Here is a 23,494-nt window from a genome sequence, read left to right on the forward strand (position 1 = left end):
AGTTTTGCTTTTACTTTTTCACAAGATCTCGCGATGTGATGGCCTGTAACCACGGCAACCACAGACGCCATAACTTGCTCGTCTTCAGCTGCACAAGCAGAAGGAAAACACTTCCAGCATTGCTACAAGCGGGCGGAAAATTATAGCCTCTTTAAACAGAGTCGTTTCGCTGTGCACCGAAAGACAGCGAAGATTTCGTTGTGCGCCTTGCCTTATTTTCACCCATGGAGCAGTGCCAGGCGGGTGGCGTTCAGATCGCGGTACCTGTCCAACTCACCGTGTTGCGAGGCAGGAATTTGGTAAGGCTAATTGATATGGATGGTATGACAAGAAAATACGAGATTTGGGGGGCTGACGTGCCCAGAGTTTATTCTAAAACGAGGAGCCATATCACGCAGCTGCATTAAATTAATACAGCAGACGCGAGCTAGTTTGCTTTACTAGTTATGAACAGTGAGTGAGTCTTGTCACAGAATTTCCCAGAAACACACTAGTCATTCAGCTAACACATTCCAAGGTTTAAGTTTTAAATCCCAATAAAAAATAGGGATATTTTGTGGATACTGTAATAACAGTACCTTTTTAATTCTTTCCCAATAATTACTTCAATCAGGTAAATTAAGATCAGAGTAGACATCAACAGTAAAGAGTCTTGGAGGACAAGAGCTGGTCATCCTTGGTCTAAATCCTTTTATTATAGGACCTATTTACTGATTCCTCATCAGCATAAATCTCTGCTGTGTGGTGTCAAAGGTGACACATACATCAAGTGTCAAACAATGTCTTTTATTAGTTTTCTCTTCTAACACAGCTACAAATCGAGGAGATAAAATATAAAATCTGTGCGTGTTGTACAAAATTGATCCAAAAATGTAACTTTGTCAAATGGCTCTATAAGCGTCTCCTTACTATCTCACAGAAAGGTACCAAGGGAGAGTCTTTGCCCACCTTCGTCAGAGCTGAGTTCAATGGCTCACAGCTGGGGGACTCTCAGAAGCTCGAGGCCGCTCCAGGGTCTGAACAGGGAGTTGAGTACAACTTTACCTGCAGCTTTGAATGCACAGAAACAGGCAACACACTTGATGACCTGGCACAAAAACCTGTCCTCTGTGAGTGCTGTGCAGTTTGGACATGATTTACTCACAGTTTTTTTTAGATTTGTTTATTTTTACATTGGCAAATGCTGTCAGAGCAGTGACATTGTCTTCCTTGTACTGTATGCATGCTGGTCACAGTAGCTTTGGTATTTTCATGTGGTTGGATACTTGTAGTAGTGCTGTAGCTGTGAACAGTAGTATTCATAGTGAGCTATTGTTACTATCTCAGTGACAGAGAAAGTTGACCTAATGTCAATTAAAAATTCACATGCATAATGAAGGTGATTGAACTACACTATGTCCCAGATGGGTCTTAAAAACACAGCTTCTCGAAAGCTCGAAATGTTGGGGTGATTATAAAATGTTTCTGCATTGCTTTAGTATGGTTAGTTCTTGCTCAACAAACAACATTGGCAATGTGTGTTGAAACATAGACATGGCAGCCCAGCAATTCATTCAGTACTATCTATTGGTATGTAGGTCAAAGCATGTTTTTCCATTCCCCCACAGTTTTGTAACACTGTCTGGTGCTTGTTAGAAGCTAGACAATGTGGAGCGAATTGATCACTCACTCCTTCGTCTTCACAGTGACCCTTTTTGAAATCTTGCCAAAGGAGAAGAAACAGAAAGAAGAGAAAACTGTTGTTTTGGGCCAGGCTGCTGTGGACTTACTGCCCCTGCTACATGGTGAGTGGAAAAGTACCTTATTATTTTTGGGGTCATTATGCATTTTAAAGAGGAAACATGCCAGTGTCTTAAAGTATATTATACTATTAGCAATTATTAGAATTACAGAGAATCAAGAGCTGTTGATTAAAAGCTGCTGGAAACAAATCAGCTTAAGTGGAGCGTGTGAATTATCTTTTTACTTTAATAACAAACATTAAAATCAGCAGGTCTGTGTTTTACGCTGTCCATAACAAGTTCACTTCATCCTCCTAAGGTTCACTAGATCTTTAGAAAATAGTCACGACTGTTATAAGGTCATTCCAACCAAGTCTTTCAGCTCATCAGATCTTAATTTCCTCTGGACTAAATCAGGGGTGTTCCATCCTGGTCCCGGTGGACCCAGTAGTGTTTTGGGGTTTTCACTGTGCCTCAACTCTTAACAATGTAAATCTTCCTATTACTGGCCTAACTGGACCAATTAAGTAACATATTCCACCTCTTTGTGTTTTAAAGAGATTTAGAAAACCTGCAAATACTCCAGCTTGTCAGCTGGGATTAGACAGCTCTGCAGTTATGACCATAACGGATATATTTTATATAATGGACCAAGAATTATCGCCTTTCTCAATCTCTGTCAATCTCTTTCCCCTGTAGGTCAGTACACGTTCACCACGACTGTAATATTGCACCCAACAGCAGGTTCATCAGCAGAAGTATCCACTCTGGAGGGAACGAGTAAGGTAAGGGGAGTGTACCCACAGTCTGTCGTGTGTCAAATGAGCCCTAACAGAAACTCCAACAATACGATTCCTTTGTTCAGCCCGATATACTATATTTTTTCAGGAAAAACACTGTTTGTACAGGTGAGCTTAAAATTCCACTTCACGGCCTCTGCTTTTCTAGTCATGTTCATTTGTTTAATGAGAAGTTTGTTTTCATAGTGCGTGTCTGGTATTATCAGTCTTTCGAAACGACTGAGGGGAAAAAAAATGAAACTTAAGCGACTGCAAGGGTTCCACAGTCACAATGCCCTGTTTTAAATATCTTCAGAAATCCCACTTGCATTTCTTAGGAAGTAGTCATAGCTATGGCACATGTAAGCACCAGTCTCCAGTAAGTCTGTATGGGGGCTGCTGCTCTGCTTGAGGCTGTGGATGAGCCCAGTGTGTGAAATGTTGTATCTGCTCTCCTTGGCACAGCCAGCATTGGATGTGGCCATCTGTGTTCCAGAACCTTTGCTCTCCGATGCTCAGCTTGCAGACTCCAATCTGCTGAAGGTGGCTGTTGAAACTGCCTACTCGGTCCCTGAAGTCTGGAACCTGGCAGGTCCTGCGTTCAACTGTGTGGCTGCCCTGCAGGTTCCGGTGACAGCTGAGGTGAGACTCCCGCTGCCCAGCGGGGCCATCGCCGACCAGACAACTGCATTATGACAGGGATGAAATATCAAAGGGACACTCAGGGCATCACCAGAGAACATCAGAACCACCTTTCCTATAACAAAGAAAAAGCATTCCATCAATTTAAGCCTCACTAGTAATCTTTTCTACATAGTACTGCTTGTGTTGGTGTCACACCTGTTCTTAAACTGTATTTTCTGTTCTTATATTAATGTCTCCTTGTGCAGAAGGAGCAACTGCTGCTGTTCTCCAACGGTGTCCTGAAGCAGGGGGGAGAGAGGGAGCCCACACCCAGGCTGAAGAAGTGGCCTATGGGTCCTGTCTTGGCCCCTGGAGCCCAGTTCATCCCAGGGGCTTATATAGAGGCTGAGCCTACTGAGGGGGAAGATGGAGAGCTGACTGGTGTGGAGGTACCCAGAGTCAACGATTTCATTTAATAGGAAACTGGTTTTAAACATTAAAAGGAGCTTCTTATCAATCTTGAGCACGTTTGCCAGTGAAAATAAAAAAAACATGAAGATATAGTATAGAATAATAATGCTGTGCTTTTTAAGAGACATATGACAGTGAGAAGGGTAAAGATCTATAATTAATTGAAAAGTACATTGACATTAAAAAAAAACAAAAACAAATCTAAAGCAATCAGAACACCTCCACTGAAAGTAAAAGATTTTAACTACAGTGATTGTCCACTGTGGCTCACTGGGTTTTGTCTGAATGGCTTTTCAGTGTCCTCTAAAGCGCTGTGCACGTGTCACGGTGAGCTGATTGTCCGTGGCTCGGTGTTTCTCAGGACAGGGAGTTCCGAGCCGACGCTGAGTGTGCTAGGAAGCGGGTGAGCTGGGACACAGAGAGGCGCTGTTTCGTGGAGGCAGGAGGACTGGGCTGGTAAGACCGGCAATCCCATATTAATCCAACAGTGTCCATGTCCTCTGTGTCTCTGCTGGACTCCTGGTAGAAGCTCATCATATTCAAGCTAGTCCCCCTCTTACTCTCTGCGCAGGAGAACGCCCAGATGCCAGGGTTTTGGAAACAGGTTCTTCTTTATTCACTGTTCTAAATAAGGCAAATCTTTGCTGTTGCTGATAAAGTGATTCTTGGCCTCTCGGGGCGGCAGATACAGGCTTAGTTGGCCTGACACTCCGCAGCTTAAATACAATGTGGGTGCTGACCTGTGAAGCTCCCTGACTTCCTTCCCCTGGTATTATTGCATCTTCCCCTTCCGTGACGTTATTTAAATGAGGCTTATGTTATGTTTATGTTAGGAATGAGATGCTTCTTTCTTTTCTGAGCTGATGCTTGAGTTTCAATCTAATCTGCTGGGGGTAATAAAGTTGCCCCGTTATGCCCAGTGACGTTGCAGTGTAGCGACAGATGTGTCTTTCCTCCACAGCCTGCTGAGGCGCATTGCTGACTGCCGTTTCTGGCCCGTGGAGATCATGAGGACGCCACAGAGTAACACCACCAAGGCAGGCAAAACTGGCAAAGACAAGGGGGTGAGTCTGTCATGTGAGACCTTCACGGCAAAGTGAGCATAAGATTTCACTGCCACCTTGGGTCAAGTTGGCTGGGGCTCCCCAAGCGCTTAACCTCTTTAAACAGTTAAATCCTCTCACGAGCTGAAACATGTTAGACACAAAATGACATTAAACAGCTCATGACATAGTGTGCTGCCTTATAAAAAAGCTGTTTAAGGCAATCAAGTGAAGGTGCTGGAAATGGAAGAGTCACATGCATTTAAAATTGATCCAACCACTGAAGGGTGGGTTATTTTAGGGATGATCTCACGTGGTTTAGCTCTCCTCCTCTTAAGCTCTGGGCTCCTTCAGGGGGAAGATGACGGACAGATCTCTTTCCATGGAGTGGCGTATGTGGACATGGCGCCGCTGCTGTATCCAGGAGTGAAGCGCATCAGGGGAGCCTATCCGGTTGTCCCTTTCTACGAAACAGACCTGCTTGCCAAGGTAGGAGACGACTCACTGTCTGGTTCAGCGAAGCACCTTGCCTGCGTTTCATTTCGTTCCAAGGTGATCCAAGAAACATTAAAACTGAAGCTGAAAAGAGTGGGGCTCTTACTTTCTTAGAAGACAGCAGAAGGTACTGTATTTTATATCGAATACAGGTTAAATGGAATCCCTTCCACAGCTGAAGTACCATAGTACCTAGTAGCCACCTTCCTAATTTTTTTTTTGCAGCATTTATTCAATTTTATATCTCCAAATAAAAATCCAAAGGAATGATGTTTACATTCTGGCTATGAATCATTTCATAAAGCTGAGAACATACATGGTGTCGGCGAGATCTCTCGGTTTTATTCTGAGGACAATCCGAGATGTGCCTCCTTCAGATCTCTGACTGCTTCATCCCGTTCAGGGTCAGGAGGGAGCTGGATCCCATCCTGGCAAGCAATGGGCGCACAGCAGGATACAGCCTGGATGGGATGTCTGTCCATCACAGGACAGCATTCCAGGATATTTGAGTTAAAATCCTACGATGATCTTAAGCTTTCTTTGAAAACAAGGAAGGGCATTTTGTAGTTGTTGATTTCTGAAATTAGGCTGCTAAACTGTCCTGTGCCTTGTTACAGAGGGGGGGAGAAACTTTGGCACCTGCAGTAAATTCCAGGCATTGCAAATCAGTGATCTGCAGCACCTGGGTTAATTAAGATATTTAGGATCAATTCAGCACTCAATTATTCAAACAGTCCAAGTCCAATTAAGACATGGAATCCAGGCCAAGGTCGATTGCCCCTTGTTATAGAAGGAGTCAGTCAATCAAATGGCCACGGACAGAATTTTAAAGAATGGCTAGTTTCTAATTAGCTCAGAATAGTTGAACAAATTCACAGGGGCTGGAGGTGCTGTATATGTTCAGTGTGTTACCCGTATATTTTGAATTATTGGATAAAAATAGATTATTCGCACAGGTCTTCTTTTGTTTTCTAGATGTAGTGTGAGGCAATCCTTTCTGATCACAATTGTGTAAGGTGGTTTCTTCAGTCAAGAAACAGGAGGGTTTGATCCTGAAGACAGCTCAATTAGCAGTTTTTGGCATAGCCAATGAACATTTGCAGACTAAAAATGCTCCCATGTTTTGGAAGTGAGTTAGAAAGTCATCTTGCACCAGCTTGAAGGTGGGAGCACCAGGGAAAGTAACATGGCACCATGCAGTCTTGAAGCAGGGTGAGACACTCCTGGTGGTAGATCTTGCTGACACTGGGATGGGAGCAGGACTTGATCCATTTGAAACTTTACAAGAATAAATGACGAGCCAACACCATGTCAAATGTGTCAAATACACATTTATTTCTGCTTCATCGGGGCCGTTTGTACAAGCAACTAGTGTGCCTTGCAAAGGATTACATTTTTTAGAAACGTTACAGCGTTAAAATTCAGTTTAAAGTAGTAAAGCGCAGGGCTATTCATATTTAAATTAGATTATGTTGCAGAAACAGTGAGTAACTGTACAATATTAACACTGCTAAATGATGCAAAAGATGTGACAGTACCAATACTTTTTAATGACAGGAGAGTCGAACCTCCACTTTGTCTTTGTGTTTGTCTCTGTGCAGCCCTGGATTAATCTAATCTGGCCCATCCTGTTGGCTTGCCTTGGACTGGGCCACAGCGGAATCGCTGAAAGACTCTGACGTGTTTGTGGTGCGATGGGTGTGTGTTGCAGACGAAGCGCCAGGGCAGCGTCCTGCGAGACAGCCTGCGGCAGGCGGGGGGGCCTGGGAAGGTCAGGGTGCCCTCCTCCATCGGCTCGCCCCACTGCAAGGGGGCGCCCAGCAAAATCCTCAAAGACGAGAAGGGCGCCCGGGATAAAGAGGCCTCCAAAAAGGTGCGAGATCGGAGACCTGTTGCGTGTGCGCAGCTGTGTGACCTAAGCACAGAACCTGCACCAAGGAAGAAGATAACCGTTCCTTTTTAACGCTCGTCTTATTAGAATTAGCACTATTAAAGGGTTATACTATAGTATCCTGATAGTGAAGGGATGAAAGTAATTCAGTTGGACTTGTTTTTTTCTAAATAGGAAGCAATTATCACCTGCTGCGATTTGATACCAATTGTGAAGTTCAAATTTAAACAACAGAGCTTTGCCCGTTTAAAGTGATCACTACCAAAATGTGTGTATTATCCAGTTTTCCTACGTGGGTTCTATGCCCTTAGTAAAAACGGCAGCCTTTTGCATGTGGCCAGTTCTACCACATATGATTATACTGGTTTGTGCTCCATTCTGTGCTTGGTATTTTGTTGCAGCTGGAATATCTCAGCGTCAGGGCCGCTAATTTTAATATGGCAGAGTCCTATACTCTGGGGAACAACACCAGCCATACTGCATTGAAATCTAGGCGAATGGTCTAAACATCAACAGATGGCGAACTGTAAAAAAAAAAAAAAAATCTATCACTTTAAACTTCACAGTCCTGTGTTGCAAAGTTAAAAGTGAACTCCTTGATTTTCAATCAGAGCTCATGATTTCACTGTGTCTGTGTCATAAGCAATGACAAAAGTAAAGCTCCCAAAGCAATTAAATTTAATGGAGCCAGATTGCAGGCTTCATTATGAAAATGAGTCATCTGATTAGCCCATCTGGCTGACAGTCACAGTCATCTATGGATGAAGGATTGCAAGCATTCAAAAGGCAAAATGCTGAAAAGCAGTTGGTATAAGGGCACGGATTGTACAAGTCAGTGTGGAAATTATAGGTTCGTCTGTACGTAGTAAGTGACATATCCAAGGTGTCACAAACCAGCTGCACTTAATATTTTCACTATTTCTTATAGAAATCAGTATACTGATTTTATCCAAGCTCTCTGCACAGAACCAACAAATGTGCCTGAAGAAAGAGGCCAGGCATTTCCTTTTGTTAACACTTCATGGTGTGACTTGTTTACCTCTCATTGTTGTGCTGTTTCATATTGCATTAGGTAATATTGATTGATATCAGCTTCTTGAAGATTTTCTACCAGGATATTATATCTGTAGTAGCGGCCATTTTAACAGGAGTCAGGAAAGTGTGTAGGAAAATAATCATTAATATTAGATAGAATAACGCTGGACCTGTTTTAGCAGAATATTAGGAGCAGCAAGACTTCTGACTTTTACTTTGTTCGCACAAAAACCCCTGCAATTGTTCCCAGTTAGTCAGCCAGTTATATTTTCTCAGCTTTAGTTAAAACAGGCAGAAAAAACAGAGTGTTTGATGACATTTCAATGGAGTTATTTTTTGGTTAATACTGAGTGATTCTTCTCTTTCTTCTCTTTGCTTTGTCAGACATCCACACAGCCAGCAGCACAAAAACCGGTGGCATCAGAGAGTGCTTCAGATATTGATACCATAGTACCATTAAACCCTGAAGGACAGGTGAGCTAGATTTGTCATAGTGCATTAGTGGGGGGGTGTAGCCCGATGGCACCTGAATCACTAACCCCTTGCTCTGGGTTTAACAGTATGCGGTGGCTTTTAGATTTCCTTTTACAGTATGTCACTCACTCTCCAGCCTCCTGCGTTTAAAACCAGGAATGTGATTCAAGTGCACTCTTAATCAGTTAACACAGCCTTCACAGATAACAAGATTCACAATAAGATGCATCCCAGGATAGAAATAACAATTAAAGAAGACTAAAAGGCACAAATTCCACAACAGTCACTTTACACAGTTCTGTGGTTTTGATTTGCATTTTTTATTTAATTGTATTTTTTTTGTAAATTGTAATCATTTAAAAATATTTTAACCAGGGTGACTTAAGTGTTAAACAGTTACTTCACAAAAAGTAACACGAACAAATGTTAAAATATAACACTCACTATGGCCTTGGATTGGTTGTAAATAAGCAATTATTACATTAACTACAAGCAAACAATTATGGTTTAGATTTTTACAATTATTGTGCAGAGAGCAGGAACTACAAATACCATCTGTGCAGGTGAGATTTGAGAGGGTCTTTTAGCTGTGAGCATCATTTCAAAAGCCTTTACAAAGTCAGGGTACAGTTGGACTGTCTGTTCACAAACCTTATGTAACTTCACATGTTTTTGTTCAATGCTACAACTGCACTACTTGCACATGAGGAGCACATTTGAAATGTAACATTGAGACAGAGACTGTGCCTAACGTTTCCGTCCCTTCTTTTGATGTGTTAGATGTATGCAGAAGCCAGAACCTACGTGGTGATTGAGATAGCGTTAGACAAACCCCTGGTTCCAAAGAGACCACCAGAAGAGCTTGCCAAGAGGTACTGCCAACTGCAATAGTCTTTAAAATGACAATCTCGCTCTAATGGTGTCAGTGGTACCTAATACTTACAGCATGTTTGTGGACCTACTGGGGAGGAATTATGTTAACGTTTAGTTCAGAATATTTAATAGAAATCTGAACAAAAAGGGCAATATATCGGACTGGATCATAAGGAAAAACTCATAGAACATATATTGTGTATTTTTATATATATATGTATTTTTTTTAGCCTCTACTCATCCATTGTAGGTAGGTTGGTGACTCAAAACTGCAGCCTATTTTAAATATTTGAAAATCAGAATCTGTTAAAGAGCCTGCATACACAACTCTTTGTTAGATCAATACAACCCTAATTCCCCCTTTTCTAACTCTTGAATCTCTACTTGTGTCCGTCTAAAGCCTGCAAACAAATCGGTTCTTCTGTGTGTGATATAAGCTCTGCTAATGGGATGAGTACACGCTTGCCGTGCTTCAGTATAATTTGTGTTCTCTGATCAACATTTTGTATGAGGAGCTCAAGGAGCTTTTTTTTGGGTACAGTGGGCCTTAGGAGCCTCTTATAGCATTTTACATGTCCTTGATTGGTATTTGCTCATAGCTAAAGGGATTCAGTATTTTTTAAAAGATTAAAAAGACCTGAAACATTGGCTTGATATCTTTTTAAAAAATGTCTCATGTGCCCGTTGCAGAGTAGCAGAGCTGATTCCTCCTCGGCCTCCCATGCCTCGTCGTCTTGTTGGAGCAGACAGGGTAAGTGACTCGTTAACTCTTTTCTAGAAGTAATTTCCTTGGACGTGCCTCCACAGTCCGATACGGATCTTCAAGTTCCTCTGCACCTTGTACACTAAGTACCGTATATAGAAACAAAGACTGTTAAGGCAAACCTTATCATCATTTTTTTTTGCCTAGTAGAAACTCTTAATGTAGTTTAGGTTTTGGAAATACAGCTTGAGACAGCACTTTATATGGAATTGACCTGACATGTTTTATAAGACCCTTAGCTTACATTTGGATCTTCTTTCTTTCATTGTTGTTGCCATCAGTCTGAAGTGAAGGCCAGAAGAAGTAAACTCAGTGATGGATCATTTTCTCATGCTGTATTTGAACTTGAGGTTCAGTGTTGCTTATGTCTTCAGCTCCCTCTTGTGGTTACTGAATGAAAGGCCATATATCCCAGTCACTTGGATGTTGTTGGACCTCAACAACACCATCAATGATGTAACACACTGATCTCAAAATGTCACGGATGAAAGAAAGGCTCAAGATAAATTTTATTTTTTAAATTCCATCTTCAAACAGGACTTTCCCTAAATCAATTTCCAGATTTTATTATATCCTTGCTTCCTAGTGCAACAAGCAACAAGATCCATAGAGTCTAGGTTTCATTCTACATCGTAGGGACAGAAATAATGGTTCAGATATGTATAGTTTTAGACAGTGTGAAATTTAGCGGTGGAGTCTTTGAGTTACGTGTACAATTAGAATAAGACTGATCTGGGTTTTTATGTGGGGTCAGAGTTACCCGGATTTTTAACTGGTCTGAGAACAGAGAAAGACATTGAGAATTAGTGTTACACTTAAGGTTAGCACCATTAACTGAATATTGTTACTGCTGATCATATGTGGTCATAGTTACGCTATCTGTGACCATCACAATAAATAGACTTGTACGTTTTTGAGATAACACTGAAGTAAAATGCTCCCAAATCAAATATTTAAATTGCCCACATGGGATGCTGCATTCTTGTGGATCTTTACGAATTGTTTTTGTGGCTTCCTTATGAATAAAATATTCAGATCTAATTTAATGATAACTCATGGCAGGGAGAGGCAAATGATGCAGGAGGCAGCAGTACTGTTATTATTCTGTTCATAGGTACAGATAGTTTTGTGCTTATGAGGTTTATAAATAGCCCAGGCTACTGAAGGGTTATTGCATGCCGGGAGCAGCTCTCTGAATGCCAGATGGCAATGCCAGGGGTCACGCTGTTGTTGTTTCAGCTCTAGGTTGGAACAGGCTTGCTAATTTCCTTGGATGAGAGATTGAAAGCCCACCTTCTAAGGGAGCTTTATTTAGCACGTTGATTGATGCCAAATAATTCTGCGGTAATGGAGGTCATATTGGGGAAAAAAGTCCATTTTGACACTGTAGTACACTAAAAACGAATGACATTTATGTATTAAATGTATAAACGTTATGTATTATGCTGAATGTGATTTTAGTGGGAGATGTTCCAGCAACACACCTGAATGAAAGCAGTTCTTCTGAAACTGAGAAACTGGTGCAGGGTTGATACCAATTACAAATTCCTTTGGTGTTTTTAAGAGCTGAAAGTAAAATTATAAACTTGCACCAAACATATTAAGATTAAGAACTGGTGCAGAAACCAGAAGCTGTTCAAAGACCAAGGCTGTGAACACCTGCTCCAGGTGATTCCAAGCAACTAAAGCCTTACTGCAATGATTTGCCATTAATCCCTGTATTTAAGGATTAATCTCAGTCCCAGTTTCTCAGACCGGTTTTTAAATCTCGGTAACAAACTATGAGAAAGTACTGTAGGTCACCATGTTGTTGAGAGTTCGCGAGAATTGTGATGTGAAGCGGCCCTTCCTGCTCACTAGTCACTCTAATGACTAATGTACTGTGATGTACGAGCAAATAAGTACAGGTCTGCTGCATCACATTTCACCACAGAAATGTTCCAACGTGATCTGCATGCAGAGTTAACAAGCAAGTTGTATTTGTCAGCAAAACTGTCTCGGACTCGAGAGCAATATTTTATATGTTGGTCTAAAAGAAATGTATTCACAAACCTGCTTGTTTATAATGTCACAGGGCCGCCTCATATCACCAGAAGTTTTGTTGCCTCTTTCTGAATCATAGAAAATGGTGCTACGCATACCTGGAAATGTTGTCTTTTTGTGATGTAAATGTTGTGAGGTTTTACAAGTTACTGTGTGCATTTTACTGTTATTGGGGTTTCAGATGCACTCGTTGATACGGATTCTTTCTCACCCCAAAATATAAAACTAGCGTTGCAGCTCCCCTTTAACTGAAGTGTTGTCTTGACCGCAGGCGGTGCAGGACTACCATGGGCAGGTGGGGGGCGTGGCGAGGCTGGTGCTGGAACAGTATCAGGAGCTGTTCGGGGGAGCTCTGGCACAGGGAGAGCTGCCCTTGGACGTGCTTGCCCAAGAGGAACGCAAGACGAAACTCCTGGGAGAGCTCAACTACTCGGGGAAGTACTTCGCTTTCAAGGAGCAGATGAAGGTACCATCACACAAAACCCACGGGTTTCCCCGTTTAAATTTCCCTCTTGGCAGTGCTTTTGAACAGTTAGATCGCTTCAGATCCTTATCCTTCAAGGGCCTTACAAAGCAGAACTTGTCCTTGGGAAAAAGAAATGTTTTGGGAAATCAGGTTACAGATTCAGTGAATGACAGCCTCCCCTCTTTGAAGAAAAAATAAAATACCCCATCGCGTTGACAAGATGCTTTGGACAATATCTAGGATGTTGTGATCAAGAGTGGTAAATACTGTATATATTGACCTGCTTTCATAATTGAAACCTTTGATGTTACCCTGATTATTACTTTCCTCCACGTTCCACGTTCCTCCCTTTAATGTGTGGCAATACTGTAAATTTATCTTGACACATAAAAAGCCCATTTGAGTTAGAAGTTGCCCGTTTACTTCTAATAACCTAATCTAATAGCTATTTTGTGAGAGACTGCCCTGAATCACCATGGCCAGCATGGCTCATTAGTCTTCTTCGGTGGCTGTGTAAAAAGTTAAATGACTCCTGTCCTTCAGCCTGATTGCGATCGCTGCTTCGGGCTCCACCGTGGTAAAGATCCAGTAGTGTGGAAGTGTAGGCCGTCACTGTCCTGTGTGGTTCTGTGTGTGTGGGCAGTACTCGGTGGTGAGGATTGTCAGGGAGAAGATGCTGCGGACAGAAGGCTTCTCTGACCGGGAGCAGCACCAGGCCTTCCTCAGCCAGCTCTACGTGTTCCTGGTGGACGAGATGCACGTTGCCCTCAACAAGGTGAGGGGCAGGGATGGTGGGACACTTCTTGCAGCCCAGATGCCTGTAATTGCGGACAAGCACACGGGTTTTATTTGTGGACATGTTTGCACTCACTCAGACAGCGCGAGCCAGAGCAGAACTTTGTACTACAAATATGTTGCAAGAGCAGTGCTGCTCAGCATTTATTTCTCGATTATTTATTTCCCTAAACTATTGTATATTTTGCACCACTGGTTGAGAAAACTAATGAGGAAAGTAAGAATTAAGTAATGGTTCTAGCGAAAGAGCTATATATACAATATATTTGTTCTGTGTGAATGCGGTCAGTCGTAATTAAAACGATTCTTATTTCTCTCCATCTCTCTGCAGACCCTATCAGTGGATGTCCAGGAGTCTGAACCACAGCCTCTCCTAGACTGTCCTCAGCTAAAACACTTTGCCATGGAGGCACAGATAAACCAGGACTACCAGCTTGCTGCCCAGTACTACCAGGAAGTATGGACATAGGAATATATACAGTACTTCTTGCAGAATATACAGCATATTTCATCACAGAGAATTTAACCAAGACTTTTACAAACTATGACAAAGAACAATAGGGTTTCTGATCATCAAGTAGCTAGAACATTGGTTTAATGTCTCATACAAAGTTCAGCACCTTCTTCGATCACAGTACACTATGTCACCATAGGTCACCTACTGGTTCATCAGCAGCACTGATGTCCCTCTGGTGTCTCTCAACCCTGTACAGATCATGCTTAGACTTGCTTAGCTTCTGAGATCTGATCGGAAAAGACTACAAGGAGGTAATGTGTTGCTTATGCTCCGCTAAGGAGCACATCTGAAAGAAAACACAAATCTTCCGCAGTCCAGTGCAACTCCTGGATGTGCCAACCCATTACAGTATTTGAAACCATTGGAGAGTCCACCACCCAGTAGAACTGTGTTCAAACTTTATCATTTTACAACACACTGTGCATGTTATGGTCTCAGAATGAAAGTTTTCAACAGGTTATATACAAGTAAAGTTACATTTCTTATGTATATAAGAGGATGAGATGTATTTAGTAGTTTTCCAGCTTTTCTGACTAATGCTTTGATACACAGGAACACTTGTTCTTGCTGTCTGGCTTTCCTACAGTTCTCCTTTATTTAGTCGTTCATTTGCACCACTGAGTGTGATGTAACACTCTGACTGCTCTACCTTACTGAAGAGAAAGTCTTTGGGAAGGCGTTTCCCAGATTCTGGATTCTGTGGTACTTGAGTCTCGACACGCAGTTCTAGGACAGCATGCTCAAGATGTGGTGCTCTCTGTCTGACACTTTTGCTGAACCTTTGCTTGAACATTTTAAACACATCACACATTAGACAAATGCAGGGCATTAAAGAGAAGCTCACACAAAATGATAAATAATAAATTAGAGGAATAGGTACTAATTAAATATAACATGCATCTGTGACAGGCTGACACATGTTTTACACGAGCACAATGATATATAGCTGTACTTCTCTCTGTAGCACAACCTACACAAATGAACGCAACGAAGTGTGAGTGATAGGTATGTCAGTCTCCACCTAGCCCTGCAAAGCAGATTTTTTGGCTCCAGCTACATCTACTGTGAAAGGGTGTAATTCCTGGGAACCACTACTGAAAAGGAGTGGCCTGGGGCTCAATAGTACAGTCACACCAGTTACTGTATATAGCACACCTCTCAGTTTGCCTCAAAAGCATTCGGTCACAAGACACTCCCAGAATATATGTGAGGAGATACCTGTGGCATCCTCAGTGCATCTCTGACAGAGAGGTCAGTCTCATCTAGAAGTGTCCGAATAGTGTTACATAGTGTACACGTCGTGGTCAAATTGAAAAGAGATTAGTTGGTGTGGTTAATTTTTAAGGAGAAAGTATTGTCTCAGACTACATCCCAGAAGAGATAACCGACCTGTTTGTCTTGGTCTGACTCCAAAGTAAATTGGACTGGGAGGAGACTGATTTTAGCTGGAAACTAAAAGCCATTTTTTGGATTTTTGATTCGGCTAGCAGGTTTCATTAAGACTTTGCCTATGACTTGCTAAGGAACTATTTCTGAAAAGAACAGCATACTGTATGTTACAAAATGTTCTTCATGAAAAGGAATGAGATGACGCCGGTAACAGTCTGACTATGAATTCTTCCAAATTTGAACATGTCATTCCGATGCAAAGAAAATTAAGTTCCAAATTACTTGCAGTCAAACCCGGAAATGCATTTGCAGGAGGAAGTTTTGTTCAGCCTAGCAAGTTACCAGGGACCGTGGAGGAGAAAGAGCATAAGGGAATTATTCATGATGACACCTCACAGTTCATAGAAGTGAAAAACGAAGAATGCAGGGATATTATGAACTACTGTGGAGGATGTTTAGCATATTTTACCATAGAACATATCAGTCAAACTTCTACAGCCTACAACACATTACAAAAATGCAAATATGAAATGTACTTAGGAGAAGGTTTCCTCCCACCTCCAAAGACATGCTGACGTTTTGATTGACTATTTAGAATACTCGCTTTCCCCACTGCCCTGGGACAGGCTGTCAGGGTGAAAACAGGGTGGTAAGAATCCCTGTGCTTCCAGAGGCTTCTTTGCTCCTGAAAGCTCCGATCAGTTGTGTTTTTATTTTGTAGAGGCTGGCCCGGGACCGCAGTAACCCTGCTCACTGGTTTGACTATGGAGCGTTCTTAATGCTCACCTCAGACTATTCCAAGGCAGAAGAGTGCTTCCACCAGGCAGTGGCCTTAGATCAGAGACACCTGCCAAGGTGAGTGCCGAATGCTCACCAGCCCTTATTGTTCTGCTCTCAGTGCATTGCTCTTCTTGTGTCTCTGGTGTGAATTTTAATTTCCAATTTCCATTCTGCATTCGCAAAATCTGCAAAAGAAATCCAATATTTTCAATTGGTTTATTAACTTTGCATAACTTTAGTAATTGATTTGTGAATGGTTTGCATCCAGTGAAGCAATGCAGAAGATGTTGCCATAACTTTTGAACTCAGAAAGACTGAGCCAGCTGCTTGCTTATCCTTTTTGGGTAGGATGCTATGGCCATTTAAGGGCATGTTTTCCTACACAGCCCAAAATGGGTAATGCTTCACGCTTATTGTATCTACTTACACAAGACTGATAACTCATGTCCAAGTAAGACATTAGAATTACTCTGAAATCTTTCACTCATGAGAAAAAAATTGCACTGCTGATGGTGCAATCTTAAGGTACTTCAGCGAACTCACATGCTTCGATCTTTTTGAGAGTTCATACTGGCTGCTTGCTCTGTGTGTAGCCTCCTGCTGTGTGGGATCCTGGCAGAGATGGGAGGGAGGCATGAAGACACAGAGACCTTCTTTGAAGACGCCACCTGTGTGGACCCCTCCAGTGTGATCGCCTGGACTCTGTTTGGTAAATTGGGTTCCTTCATGGGCAGTCATTTTCGGTGTCTCTGTTATAGGTTATGCTTCACTTTTTTGAATCTCCTTGGCTTCCTGGGGTGAAAAAAGAGAAAATAAAACGTGCATACAAAGATACTGAAATTCTGTTTTGCTGAAATGGTATGTTTAATGTGGGGGCTAACTAAACATTAAGCTCTAGCACTGTAATGTCCTTTATCCCTCTTGGTTGATTTCTAGACACAGGCTGTGCGATTGGTAAGATCTAAATCGAGAAGCAGGGCCATATCAGCTTAAAAAGTACAGCCATTTTACCTTTGGGTTGTTTCAGGGCTGTTCTACGAAGGGCAAGAAAATGCAATACAGGCAGAGATGGCCTTTCTGGAAGCCAATAAACAGCTGAAGGCAGCGTCGCAGGTGACTGTGATCTGTGCACCCCAGGCTGAAGATGAACAGGGCACTGAGCGGTCAGAGGGGGCTCCTGCACAGGAGGCCCAGGAACCTGCAGAGATTGAATCGGACATCCAGAGACAGGAGGAAAGAGGTGAGAAGACAGCACCCAAACTGACCACATGTATATATACAGTATATACATGTGCAGTGTATGTACGTATACAGTATATGTACATGTATATGTAAATGTAAGATGTTGTCAAGATGCTACACTGCACTATAAAGCTTTGTTCACAAGGTTTATAAGAGAAAATTATTTTTTGCTCAAATTAATTGGAATTTATTTGAACTGGAATATCACAATTGTATAGACAGCTTTGTCCTTTATTTAAACTTTGTACTTTAAAGTCAGACGAAGTAGAAGATGGAAAAAATAAAGCCATGGGCTGAAAGAGATCTTGAATGCTAGATAGCACCAGATCAATAGAAAATGGTGAATATGTTCTCTAATGCATTTATAGTGGTTAGATATTTACAAATGTTATTAATTTGCCTCAGTAACATTAATTAGCCTAAATTTTCCATTTTATGTGACCATTGAAGTGATTAATACAAAAACAACAGTATGCATTTTAATTAGTTTAACTGCAAAAAAAATACAATACATAACAATTTCGGTAAGTAGTATGTGAAACAGTGAATATCATATATCCACAAGCCAAAAACATCAGTAATGAAACTGTCTTCCTTTTTAGTAATCCTGAAAAGAACAATCTTCCTTCTACTCTTTCAGGCAACAGATGGTAATCGTGTGGCTAGATCTGTTCCTGAGAACAGAGCTCCTGTGATCTGAAATGTGATCTGCGTGAAGTAGGCACGCTCTGGGTCAGTATGTACCTTTGCTTGTCCTGCAGGTGCCGAGGCAGAAACGGAGAGCGTGGCTGCTGTCTCTGAGCACAGTCAGGGGGATGGAGCTGCAGTGCCAGAGCCTGACCTGCCTGTGTCCAAGCCCCCAGAAAGCAGTAGCCTCAGACCTACCACCACTATCTTCATGGAGACTGTACACTTCCTCCTGCAGACCAACGCCCTTCAGGTTAGGACATCTTCCAGATTCACATGACCATTGTCTCAGTGCAGTCATCCTTGATGCATTATGCTCTTTCTAAAGATCCTCTGATGTCTGATCACCATGTGTAATTCTATATATTAGTAATTTCATCATATTGCAGCTAGGGTGTTGTATGGGCTGTTGTGTGCTGTAAAGATGCTACTATAACATATACTCTTTGTTTCACTGGATGTTGCAAAGAATATTTACAGGGAGGATGATTTACATTTGTTTGCATTGATCAACACTACCCATGGATGCAGAAAAATGCGCAAGCAAAGTCTGATCTGTAGACTAATGATGCAATGGAGACCAAAGCAATGATCTTTGAAACTATAGTTCCCATAAGATACTTGCATAAGTATTGAGTTCTTGTTGAGTGAGACTTAATAAAACGAAAATGAATCATGAAAAAAGCACATTTCAGAATTTCACACAAGCAATGAGATTGAAAAGATTGAAAGACCAAGTATGTTCAATGGGTGGTGGCTGGACCTTAGTTTTCCGCCCTGTCTGGCTGTGTTGTAGATGGCTCAACGCGCGCTGGCTCAGGAGCTGCTGTGTCCGGACGGAGGGCCCAGCAGTTCCTATCATGTCGCCCTGGCCAGACTTCACCTCCAGAGAGGGGAGTTTGATGACGCTGATAAGAATCTACAGGAGGCACTACAGGACAGCTTTGAGGTAACAGCACAGCTACAGCCTTTACCACACTTTGTTTTAATGGTTTGACATCTACTGACTGTGCTACTCTGTTACAGTCTTGTGATAACCTTCAGTTTAGTTCTTGGACCAAGTCAGTTCATTCTGAAATACAGTAATATCTCTAGTATTCTATTATCTACAGCATCATTTTCTTGACATTTTTAGAGTCTAGAACTAGAAACCTGAAAACTAGAAAAAGCACCGTCCTTTGGATGAAACATAACACCGAGGTCCTGCCTCTCTGTGGTTGACTTGTGTGGCAGAGCACTTTGAGTAGAGATGAGCAGTGGGCAGTCAAATCTGGGAACGAAACCCCTGTTGGTTTTCAGAAACGCCAAGAAGCTGGAGAAAGCCGTCAGAAATGCACAGCTTTGTGAAACTTTGCCTTTGCAGAACCCAGATGTGTGGGCTCTTTCCGGACACCTTCATTACCTGACGGGGAAGTTCAGCAAGGCTCGGCAATGTTATGAGAGAACCCTGGACTTTGTGACAGACGCCACTGATATTCATCCCATCTACCTCAGGCTTGGCACCATCTACCTGCAGGAAAAGCAGGTCGGTCTTTAAGTACTGCAGGATCCTGTTGCACTGTAGGTGCTGTCGGCTTTCATTCCTCAACGACTCAGAAGTGAAAAGCAACACTCATTGTGTTTTTTCCAATGAAATGTATTGTGCGGTTAAATTTGTTATTCTCAGTTAAATTGGATAGATTTAGTGAATACAATCAAAAACATTTCCTCCATTGTATTTTCTCTTCAGATAGTTGAACAAAAGAACTATCCACAGAAAGCACAGCTTTATAGTTATTCCGTATTGTTGAAGCCGATGGCATGGCATCTAACAAGAAATGGCTGAATAACATCCTTGGATCTGTTAACTACTAGATACTAAAAGGGCTAGATCAGTGAGAAGGCCTGATCTCTTTTTTAACTCTTCTTAAATCACCTTCAAACATTGACCTTTATTATGAGTGATATTATAATGGAAGCATGATTGGAACATGCCTTACCGTTTTCTGTTTTTATACTTTGTTCTGTTGTCTTTCTTATGTCAACACTTTATAACATCGATAGAGTGTCTTGGATGAGAAGGTTGATTCGATAGAGCTCTCCACTGATCGTTTCGTGTGTCTCGCCCCCTCCCAGTTTGAGCAGGCCAAGCGCATCTACCTGAGGGCCTGCAGAGACTCCCCCTCCTGCCTGACCTGGCTGGGGCTTGGTATCGCCTGCTACAGGGTAACTACACCACAGAAAAATGAGCACCCCTATTATAGGGCACCATAGATACGTTTGCTTGCAATAAATTGGCCTGACCTTGCGTTCTGCTGGTTGCATTAACGTACTGCTATGGAGTGGATTATAAGGACCGCGTGTTTCGTACAAGTTTTTGGTCTTGTGAGATTTGTGAGAAGTTTTGTGCCTTGAAAGAATTTCTCCAACATGTTTTTTTATTCCTTTTGGTGTTGCGCAAGAAATCCAGATGACTGCAGTACATTAGCGTATAGTGCTCACTGAGCTTCAGAACATTCCCTCCTTGCAGTTGGAGCTAAATATGCTGAAATAGTTCAATTGCATAGTGCATCATGTCAAAATGGAAAATGAGACTTGAAGGTCATGCATAAAACATATTAAAGTATGTGCATTCTGAACTCAGCCCTAGGCTTCTCAGCCTTATGGCATGTTCCGAGGGATGTCTGGAGAGGATTGTTCATTGGTTGCTCAAAAACACAGGTCTAGTGTCAAGCAAAAGTGATCAAAGTAATATCAAGACATGATACGTTGTAAGATTCCACTTGTGCGACTGCCATTCTCACAACTAACTATATGTGGTTTCAGCTGGAGGAGCTGACGGAGGCAGAAGATGCTCTTACAGAAGCCAACACCCTGCATAATGCCAACCCTGAAGTGTGGGGCTACCTGTCCCTTGTCTGTCTGAAGGTGAGTTTGCTGTGGACATGTATGAGCCCAAGATCTTTCCCTCCATTTTCTAACTGCTTCTTACCAAGGTCCTCCAGGGAAGAGGGGGAGCCAGAGCCTGTCTTGGCAAGTGGGCACAAAGTAGGGTACGCCCTGGACATTACACCCGTCCGTCGCAGGGCGCACATACAGGACAGTAGATACACACACTCACACCAGGTCCAGTCTTCCCAGACAACAGTCAACCTACCAGTATGTCCATGGGCTGTGGGAGAAACCCACAGAAACCTGGGGAGAACATACAGACTCCACACAGACAGCACCCTGGGTCCGGAATTGAACCCAGTCAGATAAATGTTCCCTTGCAAAATCCTAAGCACAGAATTGCCTATGTGGATTAATAAATTGTATATTCCACCCTATGTCCCTTACAAATGTAGGATTGTGAGATTCTGAGCTACGAAGAATTGTACCACACATAAAACTGTTTTAGAGAATACTTAGTGCTCTATCAGTCAGTTTTACAGGTGTTTTATTAGTTTAATATTTTAAACTCAGTCACTCTCAATTATACAATCAATGATACCCATGTATAGTCCTGAATCACTCACAAGGAAGTGTTTGATGTAGTACATTTTTGTTTTTAACGGATAATCATAAATAAATACAAACAATAATTTGAATCAGCAATCTTTACCACTGTGCCACCATGCTGCTCATGTCTTATAATTATATTTTTAATATGATGTTGCACATGGGGAAATCCACATTAATGTAATGTACACAACACATCATGCTTCTATTTTAAAAGGATCATAAAAAGACTAAGAATTTAGCCGTGAAAATGTTTACGTTTTTGATTTTAAGTTTCTGAAAACTGAGTAAACAGTTTTTTCTGAACACCGAGTAAAAAACATTATCAGAAGGCTTTTTATCATTTTTAAGTCACTGGTGTTAAACATTGGCAAGATGTTTAAACTTGTTAAGCTTGTTGCCAGGTGAGTAAATAAGTGGCCAGTCAGTTACCTTACTCTTGCCAACAAGAATACGTTGACTATTTGATAATCCTTCAAAACAGAGGCGATGTTGTGCTTTACGATCAGTAGCAGCCCAAATGTGATAATTTGCACAAAATAAAGGCTTTGTTCTTTATGATGTACAGCATTGCTGTGTACATGAAAGGCCATCCAGAGGCTGAACTGTTTTATTTGTTTCAAACTCTGCTTGTCTGAGTCTGCCTCTAAATATAAGCGATGATACAGAATAATAAGGGGAAAGAGTGTGGCTCCTCCACATAAATTGGGTTCCCTTCTATATGGATAAAGTGTTTTGGGGTCATTTTGGGTGAAAAGTGCTACATAACGCTCTAAAAATGATTAACACAAATAGGTCATTTAAAATACAAACACTTCAGATGCAAGTTTCAGCATTTTAACTGTCGGTTGAAAAAAAACTGATTGATGTGTACTAAATACCAGATTTTTTTTTGCGTTTTGCAGACTGGCAGACATCTGGAAGCAGAGCAGTCCTACAAATACACCATAAAGGTCAGATTTGAACAGGGGCTAAACAGTTGTGAGAGACTTGGCCCTTTAGCAAGCGGCTCAAGTGATCTGAACACATGACAAGCTCACATGCATGAGGTATTAGTGCAGCGACTATGTATTTCTTTCCAACAAGGAGGCTCTGTAGCAGCTTCTCAAACTGCAACAACAATCCAACTACCAACTAACACTATGAGGCTGTTTATATCTCCATAATATTAGCTTTTTGTGATAAGGCTTCGCAGCTATTTAGGGTGTTTCCTGCATTTCCTTTTCTCAAATAGTCTTGCATTCTTACACATGAGAAAACGTCCATGGCTCTGCGCCACAGTGACCAAAGTCTGATGCCACGCTTTCACTCTGCTCCACAGCTGAACCTGCGGAACGGAGCTCTTCTGCAGGAGATCCATGAGCTACAGGAGCGTGTTGGCTTTGGAAACCCCTCCTTCTGAACATGCTGAAGCAGATCAGGAAGATATTTACAGCAACTGTCTGGGATTATGTTCTGTGTTGTTAATACAGTGGTTAGTGAACAACTCCAGTCTTGGAGAACTCCAGTGCAGAAAGAGATCATCCAGGCGTCCTGTTACTGAGTTTTACATCTATGCATGGTCATAAACGACGATAAATGCAGTCTTTTTAAAATAAATATTATTTACAAGGTCTTTATTGTCTTCTTGTGACTTCTTCCCCCTCCAGCATATTCTATGCAGATAACAAAATGTATTCAGTCATCTTTTCTGACCTGGAACTGAAAGCATAACAAAAAAACATTTTAGAGTTTAGCAAGAGGCAAAGAACCACTGAACATCTTGGCTTCAGAACTGAACGAATTAAATAAAAACGTATTTAAAAGCATTACAAAACTTTTTTAAAAAATATTTACAGTAACAAAATGAAAACGGATACTATAACTCAAACTGAAAAAAAATATACGTGCAAAACAGAACGGCCACAGCACCACTCTATCACTTTC

At 41.8% G+C, this 23,494-nt stretch overlaps 1 protein-coding gene across 2 annotated transcripts; it reads left to right on the plus strand.

The window, feature by feature from the left end:
* The first annotated feature begins 44 nt into the window (after positions 1–44).
* Positions 45–23,183, plus strand: cfap70 (cilia and flagella associated protein 70). 2 transcript variants are annotated; one of them, XM_006637030.3, is made up of 26 exons: positions 45–299; positions 920–1,109; positions 1,686–1,784; positions 2,421–2,506; positions 2,966–3,142; positions 3,391–3,573; positions 3,957–4,051; positions 4,557–4,659; positions 4,993–5,127; positions 6,845–7,006; positions 8,444–8,533; positions 9,314–9,405; positions 10,097–10,157; positions 12,484–12,678; positions 13,322–13,453; positions 13,805–13,930; positions 16,101–16,234; positions 16,753–16,868; positions 17,187–17,399; positions 18,163–18,341; positions 18,885–19,037; positions 19,452–19,613; positions 20,204–20,293; positions 20,894–20,995; positions 22,474–22,521; positions 22,890–23,183. In XM_006637030.3, exons 1-26 carry the CDS (start codon positions 225–227, stop codon positions 22,968–22,970), a joined length of 3,279 nt encoding a protein of 1,092 aa, XP_006637093.3. In that variant the 5' UTR covers positions 45–224; the 3' UTR covers positions 22,971–23,183. The 2 variants fall into 2 exon arrangements, with proteins under 2 accessions (XP_006637093.3, XP_015215352.2); XM_015359866.2 differs by lacking the exon at positions 22,474–22,521.
* The last annotated feature ends 311 nt before the right edge of the window (positions 23,184–23,494 follow it).

The sequence above is a fragment of the Lepisosteus oculatus genome, chromosome 19, assembly GCF_040954835.1.
Source record: "Lepisosteus oculatus isolate fLepOcu1 chromosome 19, fLepOcu1.hap2, whole genome shotgun sequence".
Classification (NCBI taxonomy): Eukaryota; Metazoa; Chordata; class Actinopteri; order Semionotiformes; family Lepisosteidae; genus Lepisosteus; species Lepisosteus oculatus.

Coding starts and splice junctions, on each gene's coding strand:
- cfap70 (XM_006637030.3), top strand. CDS start 225: ATGGAGCAGTGCCAGGCGGGTGGCGTTCAGATCGCGGTACCTGTCCAA. Junction 18,342..18,884: donor TGCAGACCAACGCCCTTCAG/GTTAGGACATCT, acceptor GCTGTGTTGTAG/ATGGCTCAACGCGCGCTGGC. Junction 20,996..22,473: donor TGTCCCTTGTCTGTCTGAAG/GTGAGTTTGCTG, acceptor TGCGTTTTGCAG/ACTGGCAGACATCTGGAAGC.